The 17877-nt window shown below is 39.6% G+C and overlaps 2 protein-coding genes across 3 annotated transcripts; both read right to left on the minus strand.

Moving 5' to 3' along the window:
* Positions 1-640: 640 nt before the first annotated feature.
* On the minus strand, positions 641-5137 carry cd4-2.2 (CD4-2 molecule, tandem duplicate 2). Its single transcript, XM_051406157.1, has 9 exons — positions 4978-5137; positions 3867-3908; positions 3351-3521; positions 3123-3260; positions 2123-2347; positions 1936-2007; positions 1651-1799; positions 1451-1515; positions 641-1235 (listed from the first exon to the last, which is right to left on the minus strand). The coding sequence occupies exons 2-9, from the start codon at positions 3892-3894 to the stop codon at positions 1151-1153; spliced, it is 933 nt and encodes a 310-aa protein (XP_051262117.1). The 5' UTR covers positions 3895-3908; positions 4978-5137; the 3' UTR covers positions 641-1150.
* A 345-nt stretch (positions 5138-5482) lies between these two features.
* usp5 (ubiquitin specific peptidase 5 (isopeptidase T)) lies at positions 5483-17604 on the minus strand. Of its 2 annotated transcripts, none has more exons than XM_051406024.1 (20): positions 17343-17604; positions 16617-16745; positions 16414-16480; positions 16177-16304; positions 15741-15886; positions 14977-15161; positions 14127-14221; positions 12963-13156; positions 12799-12870; positions 11822-11909; positions 11547-11672; positions 11315-11468; positions 10274-10436; positions 10092-10180; positions 9371-9499; positions 8737-8880; positions 8497-8639; positions 7282-7432; positions 6995-7079; positions 5483-6421 (listed from the first exon to the last, which is right to left on the minus strand). In XM_051406024.1, the coding sequence occupies exons 1-20, from the start codon at positions 17448-17450 to the stop codon at positions 6328-6330; spliced, it is 2490 nt and encodes an 829-aa protein (XP_051261984.1). In that variant the 5' UTR covers positions 17451-17604; the 3' UTR covers positions 5483-6327. The 2 variants fall into 2 exon arrangements, with proteins under 2 accessions (XP_051261984.1, XP_051261983.1); XM_051406023.1 differs by having other exon boundaries at positions 9314-9499.
* Between the last annotated feature and the right edge of the window lie 273 nt (positions 17605-17877).

Genomic DNA, 17877 nt, shown 5'->3' on the forward strand with positions numbered 1-17877 from the left:
AGTTTTGTAAAGTAGGCTTATGTTACACAATCCGAGAATTTCTTTGCTCATATAAGATATCAATTATTTTTACTCTTAAATACAAATGAGTATGTATGTATGTATGTATGTATGTCACTGGTGGTCTTGTGTTACTGTGTATAAACAGGTGTTTACTGTATTTCATTACATGTAGTTCTGCACTGGTGTCAACACCTGCATTGTCCTGCACCAATTGTGGGGACTACAGAGCTTCTGTAACAATGCAGGCACTGTTTAAAGCATATTAAAGCACGACAGAGTAAAGAAAATGCTTGATATTACGTTGAACAAGGTAAAAGTTAGAATCCTTTACATTCGAATGTTTTAGATACTACTGTTATAAATACTAATATTTTTCTTGAAATAGCTATCCAGTGTACATCCCATCAGTAATTACGTCTCTATAAAGTAGTTTGTATTGTAACTGGTGGAGTCCGCCTCTCCTACACTGCTTTAAAAGTACCTAAGTGCACAAGGGATTCACAGGACATGATGCACAGCTTTACGGTTGGTTTTTCTCTGACTTATTGAACCCTGTTTTGTTATATGAGGATAGAAATATCTTAACAAATCAGTCGGGTATCCTTACAGTTTATTGACTAAGAAAAAAAAGACACAATACAGTTCTCAACTTTTTATTCACAACCTGCAGAAACAAAGACAAAGTATACAGAAACATCTATCAAATTCACAGAAAACACATCTAAATCTAAAAAAATCTAAATCAGCAGAATTAAATTTAAGATGCAAGGCAGTACATAAGGAAGTTGACAAGGCTGTATATAAGGACATATTAATATGCTGCATAAATGCACAGAATAAGTACAGACAGTTGCTGTTCTCTCTTGCAGTGGGGGAGTCTATTTGCATTCAGCTCACTGGTTATATTTGGTGAAAAAGCTCAAAGTGCCCACATCATTACATTTGATTTTTATTTTCATAAAGAGCATTCAAAAGCCCATTTACATTCATTCCATATTCACACCAGGGTTCTCTCTTTCACTCGCTCTCTCTTTCTCTTTATCTCTATCTATTCGCCTCTTTCTCTTCCTCTTACGCTCGCTCTCTTTCTCTTTCCATCTTTCTTTCTTTTTAGTCTATCTCTCCTTTCTTCGATCTGCCTTTCATGTCACTCTATTAGGAGGGGTTGCAGAGGGAGGTCTGATGACTTGTCTCTCCGGCGTCCTTGCCGCGGTTTTGCTACAGCTGCTGGGCTGTGATAAAGAGAGGAAAGAGGAGAAGTTTTCACACTAATTACGCCACAATAATGAAGGACTTGGTAAAAAGGCACAGTGAAAATGAAGGTCAAACTGTCATTAATATAAAGTGAATAGAGTCTATTAGAAAGCATCTGTAAAGTGAGTAGAGATTACTGGAGAGGGGATAAAGCTTTTTTTTTACTAGATAGAAGCAAGTTAAGAACATTTACCGGTTACACTGGCAGTACTGCTTGGGCGTCTTTAGTTGGCGGCTATTCTTCATCTGCAGTTTTCTCTATAGCAGAAAAAAAAAATCACATTATAATTTTTTTGGTTTGCTTCAGTAACTCATCCTCCTTCATCACAACTACTAAACTAAATCTACAAAGCGGCTTTATGAATATTCCCTGAATGATTTTCTTTACTTTACCTTCTTTCTTTTGATCCTCTTGCACAAGCAAATGACAAAGACAATCAGGAGAATCACAACCAGGCAGCCAACTCCAATTATAAGCCACATCCACCAATTAAGCCCCAGGATCAGAGGAGCATCAGATCGAGATTTAGGGTGAGTAGCACCTGGTTGACCCATGAAAAAAACACCGTGGCAGGAAGAGACAATAATGAATCAATGACACATACAGTGAAGAGTCACTTCCGGCAATATGTGCTCATAGTCAGAGGGTTTACACAAACAAACACAAGCAGTACGCACAGCCAGGGCATGTCTTACGGCCATCCTTTGAGTTTTGGGAAGGGACTGGTGCAGGTTTTGTAGTAGTAGGCTCTGAAAACAAAAACACAGTACATCTTGTCTTTAGCTGTGATCTTACAGGCTGCTTTATATACTATCAATGGGTAAAACACATATGTGAAGACTTTGGAAGAAGCCAGTGTCCTACCTGTGACTTTGATCTCAAGGTCCTCAGTGTGTATGGTCCCATCATGGGAGATGGTGCACTGCCAGGTCCCTGCATCTGAGCTGGCCACAGGTTTAAGTGACCCTGAGTGTGCACTTTTATCTGGCCTTCTCCACTGCACTTCGGGTTGTGAGTCCAGACCTTTTACCTGACACTGGAGTGTAGCCTCGCTGCCCACCTGGAGACTACCAGAGGGGCTGGCTGAGACTGACACAGAGAGGGACAACAGACGGGGGCGAGGATATGGTGAGAATCATAAACAGAAAGGGGACGCCATGCTGAACAAACGACTTCATCCAGATCATTAAGAACATATGACATGATAGGAAGAGCAAAATGAAAATATATAATTGTACTTTGGTTGGTTTTAAAATCTGGAACATCTGAATTTAACTTCAGATAGTACATCATGAAATTAAAGGGCCACTCCACTGATTTTACATATGGGGATCGGTTTAATCCCCATAAGTACTCAGCTAATAGAGAGATTCCTGAAGTATAATATAAATAATAATACATTTTCTAACTAAAGGCCTGTTAACTCTCTTGGGGAGTTTTAAACATGTGGAAGTCTACCAGAAATGGAGGCTCTTTAAGATAGACATTCTTGAGTTGTATGATGGGAAATGTAGGATCCAGTGTTTTTGGAGCTATATTAGGGACCAGAATCAGGATATTATACTTTTTTAAATCTGTCACTTATGAATCCCTCAAGTCTATAAAGATGCAATACTACATCATTGGAATACCCTTTAAGGCTGAAACAAAAGTGTGTGTGTGCACATTTTTTTCTTAAAAAATTAATTATTCAAAAGTTGCTGAAATTATTATTATTAGTAAAACTTACCTGTGATAGTAAATTATTCATTTGAAATTCACTTAAAATCTTGTATTAATCTAATTACTGTAGGTGTAAAAACAATACAATGAGTATCACCAAAAAATAAGTCTTTATTTTAAATTTAATGAGTCTTCTGCTTACCTGATACCACCAGAAGTGTATGATGGTGAGTTTGCCCATCTGCCTCACAAGTGAACTTTCCGGCATCTTCTACAATCACTTTAGAGATTTCAAGATTTTTCTCCTTCACCTTTGACCTTGTCACAATTGGAATCCGGCCTAGGGCAGAAAATAAAGTGTAATTAGCAACAATAATGTTTAAAAAAAATATATATATCAATGTAGGTAATGTTTAAAGTCTGTTTATACCTTTCATAGGCATGCCTTCAAAGCCGTTTCTAACATGTATTGTATAAATGCGGTCATTATTCTTATTCCACGTCAGGCTTCTGCTGAAGGAGTTGACCCCACACTCTAAGATGGTAGTCGTCCCTGTTTTTGTGATGAACACTTTTCCTGTAGCGGAGAGTGCTCCCAGAACTGAAGAAAGAGGATCACATCACTTAGTACAATATATTCACAGGAGAATACCACAAACTCTGTGTATTAAGACAAGGACTAACTGATGTCATTGCAATATATCCTCATGAGTTTGATTTTGGATATACATATACTGCTTAAGAAGTTAAAGGGCAATTTATCTGGTTGGATTTAGGGAGTTTGCAGAGATCTTGGATGAGTAAAACACAACTGCAGCTATTTTCCCAGGTAGATTAAGAGAGTCTCATAAACATAAAACAAAGACTTATTTAGATTTATAGGCTACTAGCAACTCATTAAGAATTTATTTTAAGTGATTATTTACAATGAAGTAAATCCACTCACCAATCCCAAACCACACAATTGTCTTCATTTTGAATGTTGGATCTAAGGGGGTAAAATACAAACAAATGTATTAAAGAAAAACATTGAATAAAGTAGTTCATGCTGCGACTGCAAACATTTCCAGTTCAGAGATACCACACACAGGTTCTGTTTGAGACGAGCACCGTGTGATCCCTAACCACCAAGATGCTGTGTCTCTACTTCCTTCCTCTTGCTATCTCCTGTTTTAAACACTTAAAACTTTCTATTTAGACATTAAAAAAAACATAAAAAACTGAATCGAATGTCACTGGTACAATTTCAACATATGTTTAACTTCTTTTGTATTTAAATAACTTGCTCAATAATCTGTGTTAATTTGTTCCAAATCAATCTGATCGTACGTCAGACGTCAGAAATAAGAAGTTTGTTAAAAGAGGAATCATTTTGTGCAGCTTTGTAACTAATAAGGCAACTGAATCAAATAAATTCTCATAAAACGTCTGACAAGCGATTCATCCTTCCTTGTCACACTGTGTTCTTTGATGTTTCATAATTTTGAAAGGTTTAAGAATTAAATATGGCAAACTAAAATACTTAATTCTATTTGAACAATTTCTCAGTTTAAAGGCACAAAAAATATCTTTGAATTTGTTATTTTGGATAGTCAGAACAATTACAATAGAAACAGATGTTTTAGATGAAGGTTTTAAAATTCATCTATAGTCTTATTTGACATATTGTCAATATATTTCACCTCATCGACTGAACAATAGTCATAAACTGAGATCATTAAGACTCTTTAACCCTTAAAATAGAATTGACCTTGACATACACACAAAGGGATTGGAAACATGGTTGAGCACATTTTCCTTCACAGTTGTTTAAGAGTATTTAATCTAGACTCCTACGCTGGTTTCTAAAAAATATACATTTACAGAGATACGTAACAGCAACTAATAAATGTTATGTTATAAATATATTTACTACGCGTTTGTTTAACTTGGTTCATCCGGCATTACTTTCAGTTTACGCTTTAAAAGAATAATGGTTTCCGAACTGTCACATTAAATCCAAATATTTCATTTTACAACATAAAATTGTAATTTCAGGATCTAGTTTGATACCTTACCTTAAGGTATTTGTGGCAGTGAAGTCTTTTGTGCTTTTATAGAAGGCCAAAATATTTCCTCATCCTCTCTCTGTGCTTCACAAACAAAAATGCAAGGATGCAAAAACTGTAGAAGGCGGAAGAGATCTGAAAAGGAACCTGCTGTTTATGAAGTTGTATGCCAATGCAAACCCTAGATCTCTGTGGGTTTGCTCTTCATGCTCGCGCTTTCTCACCAACTAGGCCTGGGTTTTTATACATAGTGCAGTTTTTAGATGAAGCTGAGTAAACTTATGTACAGTAACTTAAAGACACTATTAAATATATATAAGTATTTATACTAATAATATTAAGTATATAAATAACCTTAAGGATACAAGCATTAACCATATGTTCTTCTCACTTAAAGTTCGCAGGATTTAGGCACCAACTTATAATCGTGTTGCAATCATGTGGGAATTAGAGATGTAAGAGTAAGCTGAAAACCAACTCCATAATGACTTATTAAAAGAGAAGAAATGCAGAATGACAGAAAGACAATTCTTTATTTGTCACAGCAAAAGTAACAAAGGATTTGTTTGCAAAGTAAAAACAAAATAAAACAAAAATCACCCAGATATGACCCTCACCAAACTTTTAAGAAAAAACAAGTTGATTTGGTGACTTTTTTTTTTTATTTCCTTTTTGTAACACACATTTCAGCTGTTATTTATTTGTTTGATTCACTGACATTTCCTCTCATCGTGGATCTTCAACTGTTTTTTACTGAAACGGGAAGAGGAGAAGTTAGTGCCGGGCTTAACAGGTGACACTGAGCTGCAACCGTCCAGTAAAAGAAGAAGGGGGCTGGAAGCGACATATTTTGATGGGGAGAGGCAGTGACTACTGATGGCAGTGAAAATCAATAGTCAGGACACAGATTAACGGTGATGGTTAAGCATACTTATTAATAAGGAGTGTATGGCCTGTTCCATGAAGCAGGTTTTCTGATTTATCTGGATACAATTGCTGAGTAAAACCTGGAAACAGATGTGTTTTAACAGATTTCAGATGGTTCTCAGTATTACTCAGCATAATCGTCCAGGTGACAAATTCTTCTTCTCTAAACAGGCCCATTGTTTTAAATCAATGGCTCAAAAGAAAAATCCCCCCCCCCAACCTCCAACACCATATCTGTACATCTGCACCCATTTATTTAGCTGTGTATATATGCAATCTGAGAGATTTATTTACACTTTTGTCAGTTGTGAAGCGTGCCAGGGCATTTGTAAGAGCTTGGTAGGGTGCAACTACAAATGTTGTCTTCGTGTGTTTGTCTTAACGTCCACATTTTTCCTCCGTCACCCCAAGTGTAATGCTCCCTCCCTTGTCTCATTCAGCCACTCTCCGATAGAAGTAGAGGTATCCCAGGTCTTTGGGAGGTTTCTCAGAAGCACACACCTTCTGATCGTTGAAGATGACCCACCTGTGAGACAGAGAGATCACTCGGTTCACAAAGAGCTACTAGATAACAGACAGGGGATGTATTTGATTATACAGAACAGAGTGGATTTTTAAACTAACAGGTCTTATTTGAAAGTAAAATACCCACCACTTGGTTAAAGTGACTGCTGCTCTTCCCAAATGAGCAAAAAAACATAATATCTGAACAAATAATGGTCATATTGGAGCAATTTTAGGTCATACTGCGCTAAAATAAGCATCCCCTAGTACAAATTAGAAAAAAATGAGCAAATAAATTTGCACATTTCCACCTAAATGGATATAAACCACTCAAACCTCAGTTTTATGACAGGTTAATAATTTGAAGTCAGCAGCTATTATTGTTCAGACCAGACCTGGAGTATGCTGCCCCCTGCTGAGGCACTGTAACACCAGCTACTTCATTACATAACAACAGAATAAAGACATTTAATGAATAAAAGAAGTGAAATTAAACCAATCAATTTTTTGGTTTCTGTAATATTTTTGAACGGTTCTCACGTTCTCAAGTTTGGGCTTTGAAACATCCCTCAATGCTAGAGATACAAACACTTACTGCTGATCCTTCTTGATGTGACAGACGTAGTGGCCACACATTGTGCTCGTCCCCATGTGACTGATGAACGCAAACAGCTCGTACTCTGGATTAAGAAAAGGAACCACGATTATAATTATAAAACATATATATTAGATATTATAAAATATTGAATAAAATTAGACTTTAAACCAGAGTTGTTCATATTGCTGCCTTCTGAACCCATCTCTGCAGCCAATATTCATTCTGAGGTAATGATCGTTTTAAATGCCTCCTCTCTCATATTTCTCTCTCTCCTTGGTACTCACTGCCTGGTCCGTCTCGGACACGAGGCCCAGGCGGAGGATCTCTGCCACCCTCGCTCTCTGCGGCTGAGCGACCGCCTTCAGACACATCCATGGACTCGAGGTCATCCAGGTGGGAGAAGATCCAGTCCACTGCCCGGTCTAGAACATTACTCTGAAACACACACCAGAGACATGATTAGAGAATACTGTCAAATGGAGCTTTTGGTCAAATATAAGCATGTGTGGTGTGTTTTGATTTTACAGTACAAGTACAATATATTTTACAAGTTAGAGGGCTAAAGATAGCTGATGTGATTTCTTAAGAGGCTGGCCATTAGATCATAGAAACACTGCAAAATATATTAGATGGATTGTACAAATGTTTGACATAGCATTATGTGGCTGCGTTTAATTATTGAGTTTTAATAAAGCATTTAAAATACTATTTAACTTTACTTCAACAACAAGCTCAATGTCATAATAAAACTTTTGACAGCATGAGACTGGTCCTGTAGCTAATGACGGATCAACAGCAAAGAAAAAAAGCTTTGCTTACCTTAATTATCTGTGCTGGAGGTTTCAGGGTCACCCAAACTGGTACCTGCAGCTCTTTGCCTGACTAGTTCCCTTGTGTAAAAGTGACCCGCCGACAAATAAGCGGCAAAACATTTTCTAAATGTACTGTAGGTCTTGACCTGCAGCTTCTTTGGAAAACATCTAAATTAAGCTTCCACAAATGAAACTAAACATTTTCTGCTGCGGCTTCAGTAAAAAGCCATGTGGAAAGGTTAGTTACCGGGTGCTTTCTGTGTTTTGTCTGTTACTCACGTTGATCAGTGGTGCTCTGTCCTGAGACACAATATATTCAGTGTTTTTAAAACTAATTTGCAGTTTCATTTGGACATGTAGGAAAAAAATCGTGTTAGCTATTCTAAATTATTTTGTCACACTACATAAATCCTGGACATACAGTAACTAAAATCTAAGAAATATCTCTTACCAGTGATTCTGAGACAGCTTAGCTTAATGCAACTTAAAGTAGAATCCTACTACTCATCTTTGTTGAGGTATTAAGGCCAACGCTGGTTAGAGTCTCCAAGCATGACGAAAACTTGGCTACATTACTGTCTGAATAAGAAGGGAGCAGCTGTGCCTGTACTGGCACGGTTCAACTTTTAAGTGGCATGTGAAATGAGTAAAATCTCCATCTCTATCTGGAAGGAGTTTGATTCTAACCGTGGCTCGAAGTGCTTTGGTTGCCTGGTCTCGGCTGAAGCCCATGGAAACGATGGTTGCCAGGTGCTCCTCGGAGAGGCTTTCTGTGGGTGTGGTCCCAGCACCGGAGCTGCAGCCTGGCAACACCAGAGGAGCCGCGAAGTCTGCCGCCAATCAAAAAGAGGAGAACATGAAGAGTGAGAGGACGAGTCAGACTGATTGATGATTTGTTTTCTAGGAAATTCCCACTGGTCTGCACACCTGGGTCATCCATATGGCTCATGATCCAGTTCATGGCAGCATCAATTCCAGTGTTCCCGGTGTAGTAGACCGCTTTCCTGCAGGCCTCTAGTGGGAATCCCATTTCACATAACTGGGACACAGTGGAATCATCAAGGACTGGAGCTGAAAAAGAGAGGAAAAAGTTTAATTACTTGGATGCAATTTGTGGAATGTGCATTTCCTTGCTGACAAGAACTCTGATTATTTGCAAAAGGAAAAACACTGTTGTTTTATTTTTTTGCACTGAGAACTTTCTTATTATTAACAAAACTTTCCAAAATAATTGACAAAAGGCAAAATAATAAAATAAAAAAAATATATAGAAACATCATCTCATAAACTCCAAGAACAGACCCATTGATATATTGAAATTTGAAACGTAACTCAAATCACTTCACAAAAATAAATAAAATAATAAGTTATAAATAAATAAAATAAATAAGGCAACAGAAGGACGAGAAAACAGAAAAGGCAGAAAGAAAGAAAAGGAGGAAACAAGTGGACAAATAAGAGGGTCGCAGAGGAGGAAGGAACAGAGCAGAAATGACAGACTAACACAGCAGTGGGGAGTAGAGCGAGTCGTCCTCCTCGTTGCCATGGGAACCCAGGATACCTTTAACCTCCACATCTGGGGTCATGAGTGGGGGCGGGGCCACCTCTGGTAGAAGCTCTTCCCCTGGCTGCTGGCCAGTTGCAAGTAGGGCGCTCAGGTCCAGAGTATCAGGAACGTCGATGCTCACGTCTGCACAACAGAAAATTATACAGCGTTCAAAACTACTTTACATTTCAAATCACCCATCATCCATTATTGTCCAAATGTTTGTTTTCCACACCTTTATTTCTTTCTTTAATTTATATTAAAATTGTCAACAGGATTCTTAGAAATGATAAACAGTTAAAAAGGTCCAGTGTGTAGGATTTAGTGCCATCTAACGGTATGGTTGAAGATAACAACTTTCTCGCTTCACCTTCCCCTTTCAAGCACGAAGGCATAAAAAAATGCAAACGACCCTATCTAGAGGCAGTGTCTGGTTTGTCCCTTTTGGGCTACTGTAGAAATATGGTGGTTTAACATGGCAGACTAAATGGAAGGCAACCTGTGGCGTCTGTAACACAAACATAATGATTCATTTATTAAGGTAATTATACACTAATGAACACATAGTTATGCATATTATATTATATTTCTGCATATAGCACCATTTTTGTTCCATTCCCTCTTCTGTTTTTTGGGGTTTTTTTGAGTCGACAGGGAGTTTAGGTTTAGGTTAGGAATACACACTCTTGTGTACAGTATCCTTTCAACACACACATTTAATAATATCTTAGCTCACCCAGTTTCTTGGGAACCCAGTCAAGGCCAAAGGTGAACTTCTTAATCTGGATGACAAGGTGGTCAGGGAAAGAGGCAAAGCGGGTTGTTCTGGCAAATGAGACAAAAGCAAATATTACTAAACACATCTTTAGATTTGTTTCCATCTGTCATTTCAGTATGTGTGGCTGTCTCTCTCCATACTTGGTAGCAGTAGTCTTGGTCTGCACAGCTGAGCTCCAGAAGTCTGTGAGGATCTCTGGTTCACTGAGAGCCGCCATGCAAGCTGTGAAGGGGATTTGTGCACGCACTGTAGGGGCTGATGAGTCCCCCTCCTCACGTCGGCGTTCTGCCTCCTGGAGCTCTTCTGTTAGACAAATATGTGGTTAAAAAACAAATTGCACACCACTGCATTCAAGACATTAAACCAATAAACTGTTTCAATAAACAGTATTAATACAACTCAGGACACAAAACATATGCGTATATGTCTATAGATGTTGAAGACTCTTTTACTGATTAAAAAAAAAAAAAGGATACGGATCATGTCTTACAGAGCCTTCATCTACACACCTTAAAGCGCCACCGATTTTACACAGGTCAGTTAATGTGCCATGAGGGGTACTATAGAGGCTGTAAAAAACGTTGTATAATGTCTTCTGTGACTCTGGAGAGTTTCCTAAAGCAAGTAGAAGATAATAACTTTAATCAATAACAAATAACTGCAGTGCCCTGCTGGAAAAGGTTTCTCTAATTCATTACTGAAACTTAGATGACGTGAAAAACTTAAAATAGTCACAAACATGTCTGTTGCAGCGGATTGACTAACACATCTGAGATTCTCCCGTCAGAATTGCCTTTCACTTGCTTGAGCCGCTGTTTTACACATCGCCTCGACTCTCAAAGTTCAGTCTGTTTTGGCTTTAACCTTATCTGACCTTTAAATGAGCAACCAATGACATGCCAGCTGTTTGAAGTATAACTTTATAGGGTATCATGAACCCAAGCCCTTTTTGACTGTTGGTTTCTTACTCATTTATTCTCCTCAAGACAATAACTACCAGTGCTTTATATAAATGAAACTGGAATATATAATTAACAAAGTTTCTTTTCTGGGTTCACTCAGTTTTGTTTTCATAATATAAACCTATGCCACATGGATTCTGCATTGGCCTACAGCTTATACCGCTGACCATGTATACAACTGAAGACAGAGTGAGACACTGTATCCCATCAGCCCTTCACCTGTGTTGGTAGCCTGGTCCATCGGCACAGGCAGCTGGACGATGTAATCCACCCGCTGTGTGTACTTGGCTTTCTGTGATTGCTGACACACAATCCTCTCCTCCACCAGGAACCTAAAGGCTTCAGATGGGTTGGACCCAGAGCGACAGTTCCTCTGTGGGTGACAAAAAAAACATACATAAGAGAAAAGCTGGGGGCCAAAAAGGGAAACAGAGTGAGAGTGTTACTTTACCTCCACCATGTTTATGAAGTGCAATAAAAACTCCTGAGCATCCTGTTGTCGATTGGTGGAGAACTCTGGGTGGCCCCGCCCAACAAGTGCTTTGAACATTTGTGGTGCTATGCCAATTTGGTCTCCCTGCAAACAAGCACGAACAGACTGATTTGTCAACAGTGAGGGCTAATATTAGGTAGATCACAATTCTCAGAGTAAATCCCACACGTGCCATAAATATCTGTTAAACCTAAGACTTGTAAATCCGCTGTGACTGATGTGTTTCTTCTTACCCTGGGTTCAGATGCACCGTTTTCATCTCCAGGGTCTGGTGCTGGTTTGGAATACTCTCCTGACAACAGACCGTACCCGAGCTTGGCTCTGTAATAAACAAACAAAGCTGACATCACTGCACATCCAACAATATACCAGAGTCTCACACAGGAGGAGGATTTGGATGTAGGCCTAGATATATTTTTGGCTTTCAAATGACATGTTGGAATGTCTAATCAGAGAGAAGACTTTCCCTTATCTGGTGGGAATAAAAAAGTTTTTCGTACAGCAACAAAGGTAGATATTGTTTAGAATTAATTCAAGAATTCAATTATAGTGTATAATATAGTGTAAAATAAGTTACTAAACTGATCTTCATCTTTTATCTAATGAAAAGAATGACAACTTAACACTGAAAGTGACACGTTGCTGTTCGAGACTTCCACATTAGCAGACCATACCAGACTACTGTTTTATTTTTGTTTTCACAATGAGAGGCTCCGTCAGTTTAGATGAGACACAACAAAAACAAAGCTCTTTTTTCCTGCAATGGCACAGAGCTAAAATGACACATGGCCACGGCTCGACAGAGGCCTGTCTAAACCCTGCTGATATCAATAGGAGAATTTCGATTGAGGGGGATAACCCACATTAAAAATATAAAATCACATTTAAACACGGAGCTGCATAGAAATGAGTCTAATCGGCTTTGTGGCTGACAGCTGGCACACGAGGAGTATTGCTTGTGCATATTTATATGGACGGTTTCTTTCATCTACTGTGCAAGATGGCAACATTTTCAAGACAAAATGGGAAAGAGGGCAGAACGTATGTTTGAATGTATTAATGTGGAGATTGTGCTAATGGAGGAGAGGGATGCCAAAAAAAAAAAAAAGAAGCAATTTGTAATTTGTAATATTTGATTAAAACAGTGTCCTTGTTGTGTCCCTCTGAGCATCTAATGGTAACACTAGATCTTGTAGTAGAGGACACTCACACTTGGGTTTTGAAGTCCTGGGTGGGGTCGCTCGGGGCTTCATCAATGATCTTGTCGATGTTAGACACATACCTGGAGGGCATGAATAGAAGGATATGAAACAAATTCTTTGCATGAATTTGATCAAAGGAAGTGACATGGTCTGAGTAAAAGAGGGTACTGACTTGCTCTGGAAGTCTGGAACAGTGAAGAGCACTTGCATGACAGAGTTGAGGTAGCAGCTGTTGCCCAGGTTTTTCATGCCAGTCAAGCCAGGCCCAAACATGGGCCTTAGGGTAGTCCCTGACTCCTGGATCACCTCCCACTCCCCCACACGCTGGTTAACAGCAATCTCTAGCTCCGTCATCGTCCGCTCAGTCTGAGAGCAGAAAACACAAAGGGATAAGAGAATGAATGACGCAGGGTGCAATCAAATATAATTCTATATAGCAGGCTTCATACATAAGAGCAGGTTTTGAGAATGATGACCAAAAGTAGCCAATATGAAATGACAGCAGGCAGACATAGAAGAAAAATACAGAACACATCATCACAGCACTAAGTACTGCACTTTGTCTTCTGCTCCACTGTAGCACAATTCCTCCACCCCCTGTCTGTGCAACATCATTATGTGTGTGCAGCAATACATTAGCAAGACAAGAAACAACATTACAGTACACAGTGAGAGGTGCAGAGATCTTATATTTTGACAACTGTGTAGTCTGCACGCTGCATGAGAGCAGAAGCAGGTGGCAAAGAAAATAATGGCAACAGGGAATCAGAGAGGAAACAGGTGCGGAGGAAAATATCTGAACCTGGGGAAAGAAGGTAAATAATAACAGGTATGCCATGAGCACACAAGGAGAGATATTACTGCATTATTATAGCCCATCAGTAATACTACTACAATAATACTTTAATAATGTTATATAAACATAAGTAATAGTTTCAACTGTGCTGACATTAATAAATAAACGAGAAGAAGAACAAGACTGAAAAGTTGGCCAATTACTCATTCATAAGAATTTTCTGTTGTATTAATTTTTTATGTGCTATTGGCTCTCTAACACCGCAGCTGAAATTTTGACCGTGTAATCAATGGCTGCTCTATGTGGCAGAGCCAACTATAACTGTCTGGATGCCTGCCAACAGGGGTAAAAATTCCAATATCTCTGACAAAATTTGTAAGACTTCAATTGTAAAGCAGAGGGTTGAGCAATACTTCTGTCTACAGGAACTTGATCCAATATTGAACATAGTAAACCAGAGAGAAAATGGGCAGATTTCATAGTTGCAATTGTCAAAAGAGAGAAAGATAACACTAAAAACAGCAGAAACACAGAACTTGCCTTTTCCATGGTCATCATGTTGATCCCAAAGTGAGCTAGGTGCTCTGGTAACTTGGAATCCAGTACCATGTCATCCTCATCATACGAATACACATCTGGAGGACAAAACAGTGGTGGCGATTAAGAGTAATGAAGCACTACGCTTAAGATAAATGCAGATACTGTATATAGTCCAACAGAGATTCACTATAGCCCACACATTATACCATTGGTATTTAAAATCCCATTTGCTTATCCTATTTAGCATTCAATAATAATGTCAACAGTTTTTTTTTTTTTACATGTTTTTTGGTTATAAAAACTTAGAATATTTGGGGAAATATCAGAAATGCTCCTTTTCAATTCAGTCAAGGGGGCGTGTCAGTGTCTGCATTTGTTTGCCAGCAGGGAAACGAGAGACAAAGTAAACAAAATTCGCACTGGGGCTTACAAGACATAACCAGACAGTACGCTGTTAGCAGTGTCACTGAAGAGTAAGGTCCACACCAGCATCTAAATGGGCCCAAGTGATAGCTGCAGTTACGCTTACATGCTGTTTAATTTACATCTGACAAACTAATTATCTATTTAGCCTGCAAACCGAAGGAGCAGAAAAAGACACGCGTTCATGTTTGTAAGTTAGATGCGATGGAGAGTTCAGCATGAACACTAATGTTGGTTGTTGTTCAAAGTCTGTGGCTCTTGTGTAGCACGCTGCTGTCTGTCTGACATTACTTATTATTCTAAACATTGTTTAAAATTACACAATTTGACTTGTTATATGGGAACAAGTCTTTTGCCTCTTAGTCAAAATGCATTTTAATTTTAGCTGAAGATTTTTAATAAAGAAAAAATTCTTCCATCTGCTTACCTGCTCCATCGGGAGTGATGGTACCGAGTTTGACAGCCAGTGGGTATCCTGTCTCCTGGAAGTGGAGAAGGGCGTGGTTGTTGCCCCCGGAGCCATCAAAATACCTGCGACCACAGAGCACTTTTCCGTCCGTCAGGTTCATCCAAATATTCTCCTGGAGGTCACACACATCACACCGCCAGCCACTACGATGTAGAAAAGACAAATTACACAAATTTCCCAATGACAGGTGCAGAAATAAATATTTGGCTCTTTCATTCCTGGAAGCTCTTGTAGGTTTTGTTAAATAAAACACAGAAAAGCTATCTCTATTCTAAATTGTATTATTGGAGCCACAACAGCATCAATGGACTAATGCAAATATGGATTAATGGATCCTAAATGAAAAAACATTGCCTGGTCATTGTCTTCACTGCAATCAATACACCTCTACAACCAATAGAGGTCTTAAAGTATGTATAGACAGCCATCGTATCTGCAGTGTGGCACAATATTTAATTAACCTACAGCGTAATATAAGAAACTTGTTGTTAATAAAGTCACTAAATAGCGCTGAACTGCGGGGCAGGTTTATTTAAATGGTGAAAGGAGTGTACTTGTATAGCACCTTTCTAATCTTCCAACCACTCTAGCTAAATCCATTAATTCAAATTCACATTCATTCATTCATTCAAGGACACTTCGACATGCAGCGGGATGAACCGGGGACCGAACCGCCAACCTTCTGGTTAGTGGACGACCCGCTCTACCTCTCTATGTCTCACCTGGGAGGGATCTTGACTCCATTGTCAAGCTGTTTAAGGTCAGCTGCATGCCTTGACTCCTGCCTCACCTCTCCATCCCACTGTTGAACTTGTAAGGTGTGAGACACTGAGTCGGCTGCCATGATGCCCGCCATTGACAGGGACACCTTGAGGAAAAGCAGGAATAGCTCATTGTGAAACTGAATATAACACAGTTTATTATCAATAGGTCCCTAGATATCCATATTGGCAGGTACCCTGATGCTCTAGTATTAAGAGATATATCAAAAATATATTGTATGAAGATTAAGATCTATGAAGGCTGGCTTTGTTTGCAGCGAGCCTCTTTGTCATGTCCTTGTATTAATGAGTGAAATCACTGAACTTCTTAAAGAGTTTTTTATAGTAGTGTGAGTAAGTGATAACATTTATCCTGCCAGAAGAAGAGATATCTCACCCGCTCTCTCACAACATCAGGCATAGTACCAAGGTCTTCTGATGTCACTTCCTGTCTGTCAGGTAAAATGACCACCTTTACATCCTCCTCATACTGCTCCTGCTCCACGTCAAAGCCTCCTTCGATCCCTGGACAGACCAGAAACAAGAGGGGGGGTAGATATAGGCCGGTCTCAAAGGAGGACCCCTGTGTAACCTGTGCTTGTATAAATAAATAAATACTCTCTCGTGCTCTCACCTATAGCCAATCTGGTGGGCTTTTTCTTCGGTGGGTGTCCGGATCCAGAGTTGTTGTCGTCTTCCTTCTGCGAGAACAACACATCATAACAGTGGGTGTTGAGATTAGTCCACTTGACATGTAAAAGGGACAGTGTCAAACATTTTTATTTATGCTGTCCAGAAATCCAAGATATCATCAAAACAATAGAATTAGGTGCCCACCTTAGTCTTGCGAGTCCGAGTGATGTGGAAGTAAGCCCTCTGGCCAGTCCGAGCATGGTGTCTGTCCACATATTGACTTCCAAAGCCCAGGAAACTGTTCATGCACACATACAGGCCTCCTTCACTCTCCTTTAAAAGAAGACACAGGCACATGTTTAACGCTATAACCTGTCCTCATCTCTCTCCATCCAGACACAACACTGGGAAGTTAAAAGCTGGAGGGAGTGAGAGTGTCCTAACCATGTCACACAGGAGTTATTGTACTGTAGCCAGATAGCGGATGAATCCAACTCAACACAGGTTTATTGTTGTCTGTCCACGATAAACATCAATATCAGGATTGAGATATTCATTTAAGGGCTAATTCACCTTTTAAAAAAAAGGGGGGCATGAACAGCAGTGCCGCAGTTGTGACCAGAAAACGATTGAGTTAGCTCGCTAGCTAGTTTGACAGCATACCCAATTACACCAACACGGCCAGCTAGCAAGCTACCGCAGCTAAGTTTCCATTACACTGCACTATTAGCTTAGCTCGCCGCTAGCCTGCTAGTTAGTTCAAACAGGAAAATCTGAGTCAAAGTCAGAGAGCGCCGACAAAAACCTAAAACCTAAAACACAAAGACAACACAGCGTGTGAACGACTGACACACTTAACAACGCCGCTTTGCTCGCTGACGTTTTGATTTGTTACAACAACAAAATAAAAAAAAAGGGAAGATGGCTCACCGGCGAGGAAAATGACAAGGCGCATTCGTCTTTGTGGACGCGGTCTCCGGGTTTCGGAACCCGAATTGTGGACAAAACCGACATCAAAACCTCCCCAACATCCGCCATGACGAGCGAGCTAGTTCCGCCTTTCAGTGGGACACTTTGCGCCTCTGAGTTTGGACCTCCAGCCTCTTGATTTTATCCCCGGCTCGGAAGAGTGTCCGTTGTCTAGCCCGTGTTGTGCTGTCTGTGTTGGGCTGAATGAATCATGTTGAGGGGAAAAGGCCGAGCGGGCTCCCGTTGCCCGCACGCCGTCGGGCTGCGGCTCGTTACCGTAATCTCTAGAATATCCTCACCCATCGTTTTTTTGCAACGCACTAACGTGGATTTCCAATCACACCGGATGTACTAAAGCTTAATCATACAGCTTGAAATGATGTCAACATGTGGGGAATCGATTAATTGTGAGTTTGCGATAAGTGATTTGCGCGTCCACCACGTTTGATAATGGTGTATTTCAGTTGAGCCGGTTTTATTAGTTTATTTACGGTAA

The sequence above is a fragment of the Dicentrarchus labrax genome, unplaced genomic scaffold (genome assembly GCF_905237075.1).
Source record: "Dicentrarchus labrax unplaced genomic scaffold, dlabrax2021, whole genome shotgun sequence".
Lineage (NCBI taxonomy): Eukaryota > Metazoa > Chordata > Actinopteri > Moronidae > Dicentrarchus > Dicentrarchus labrax.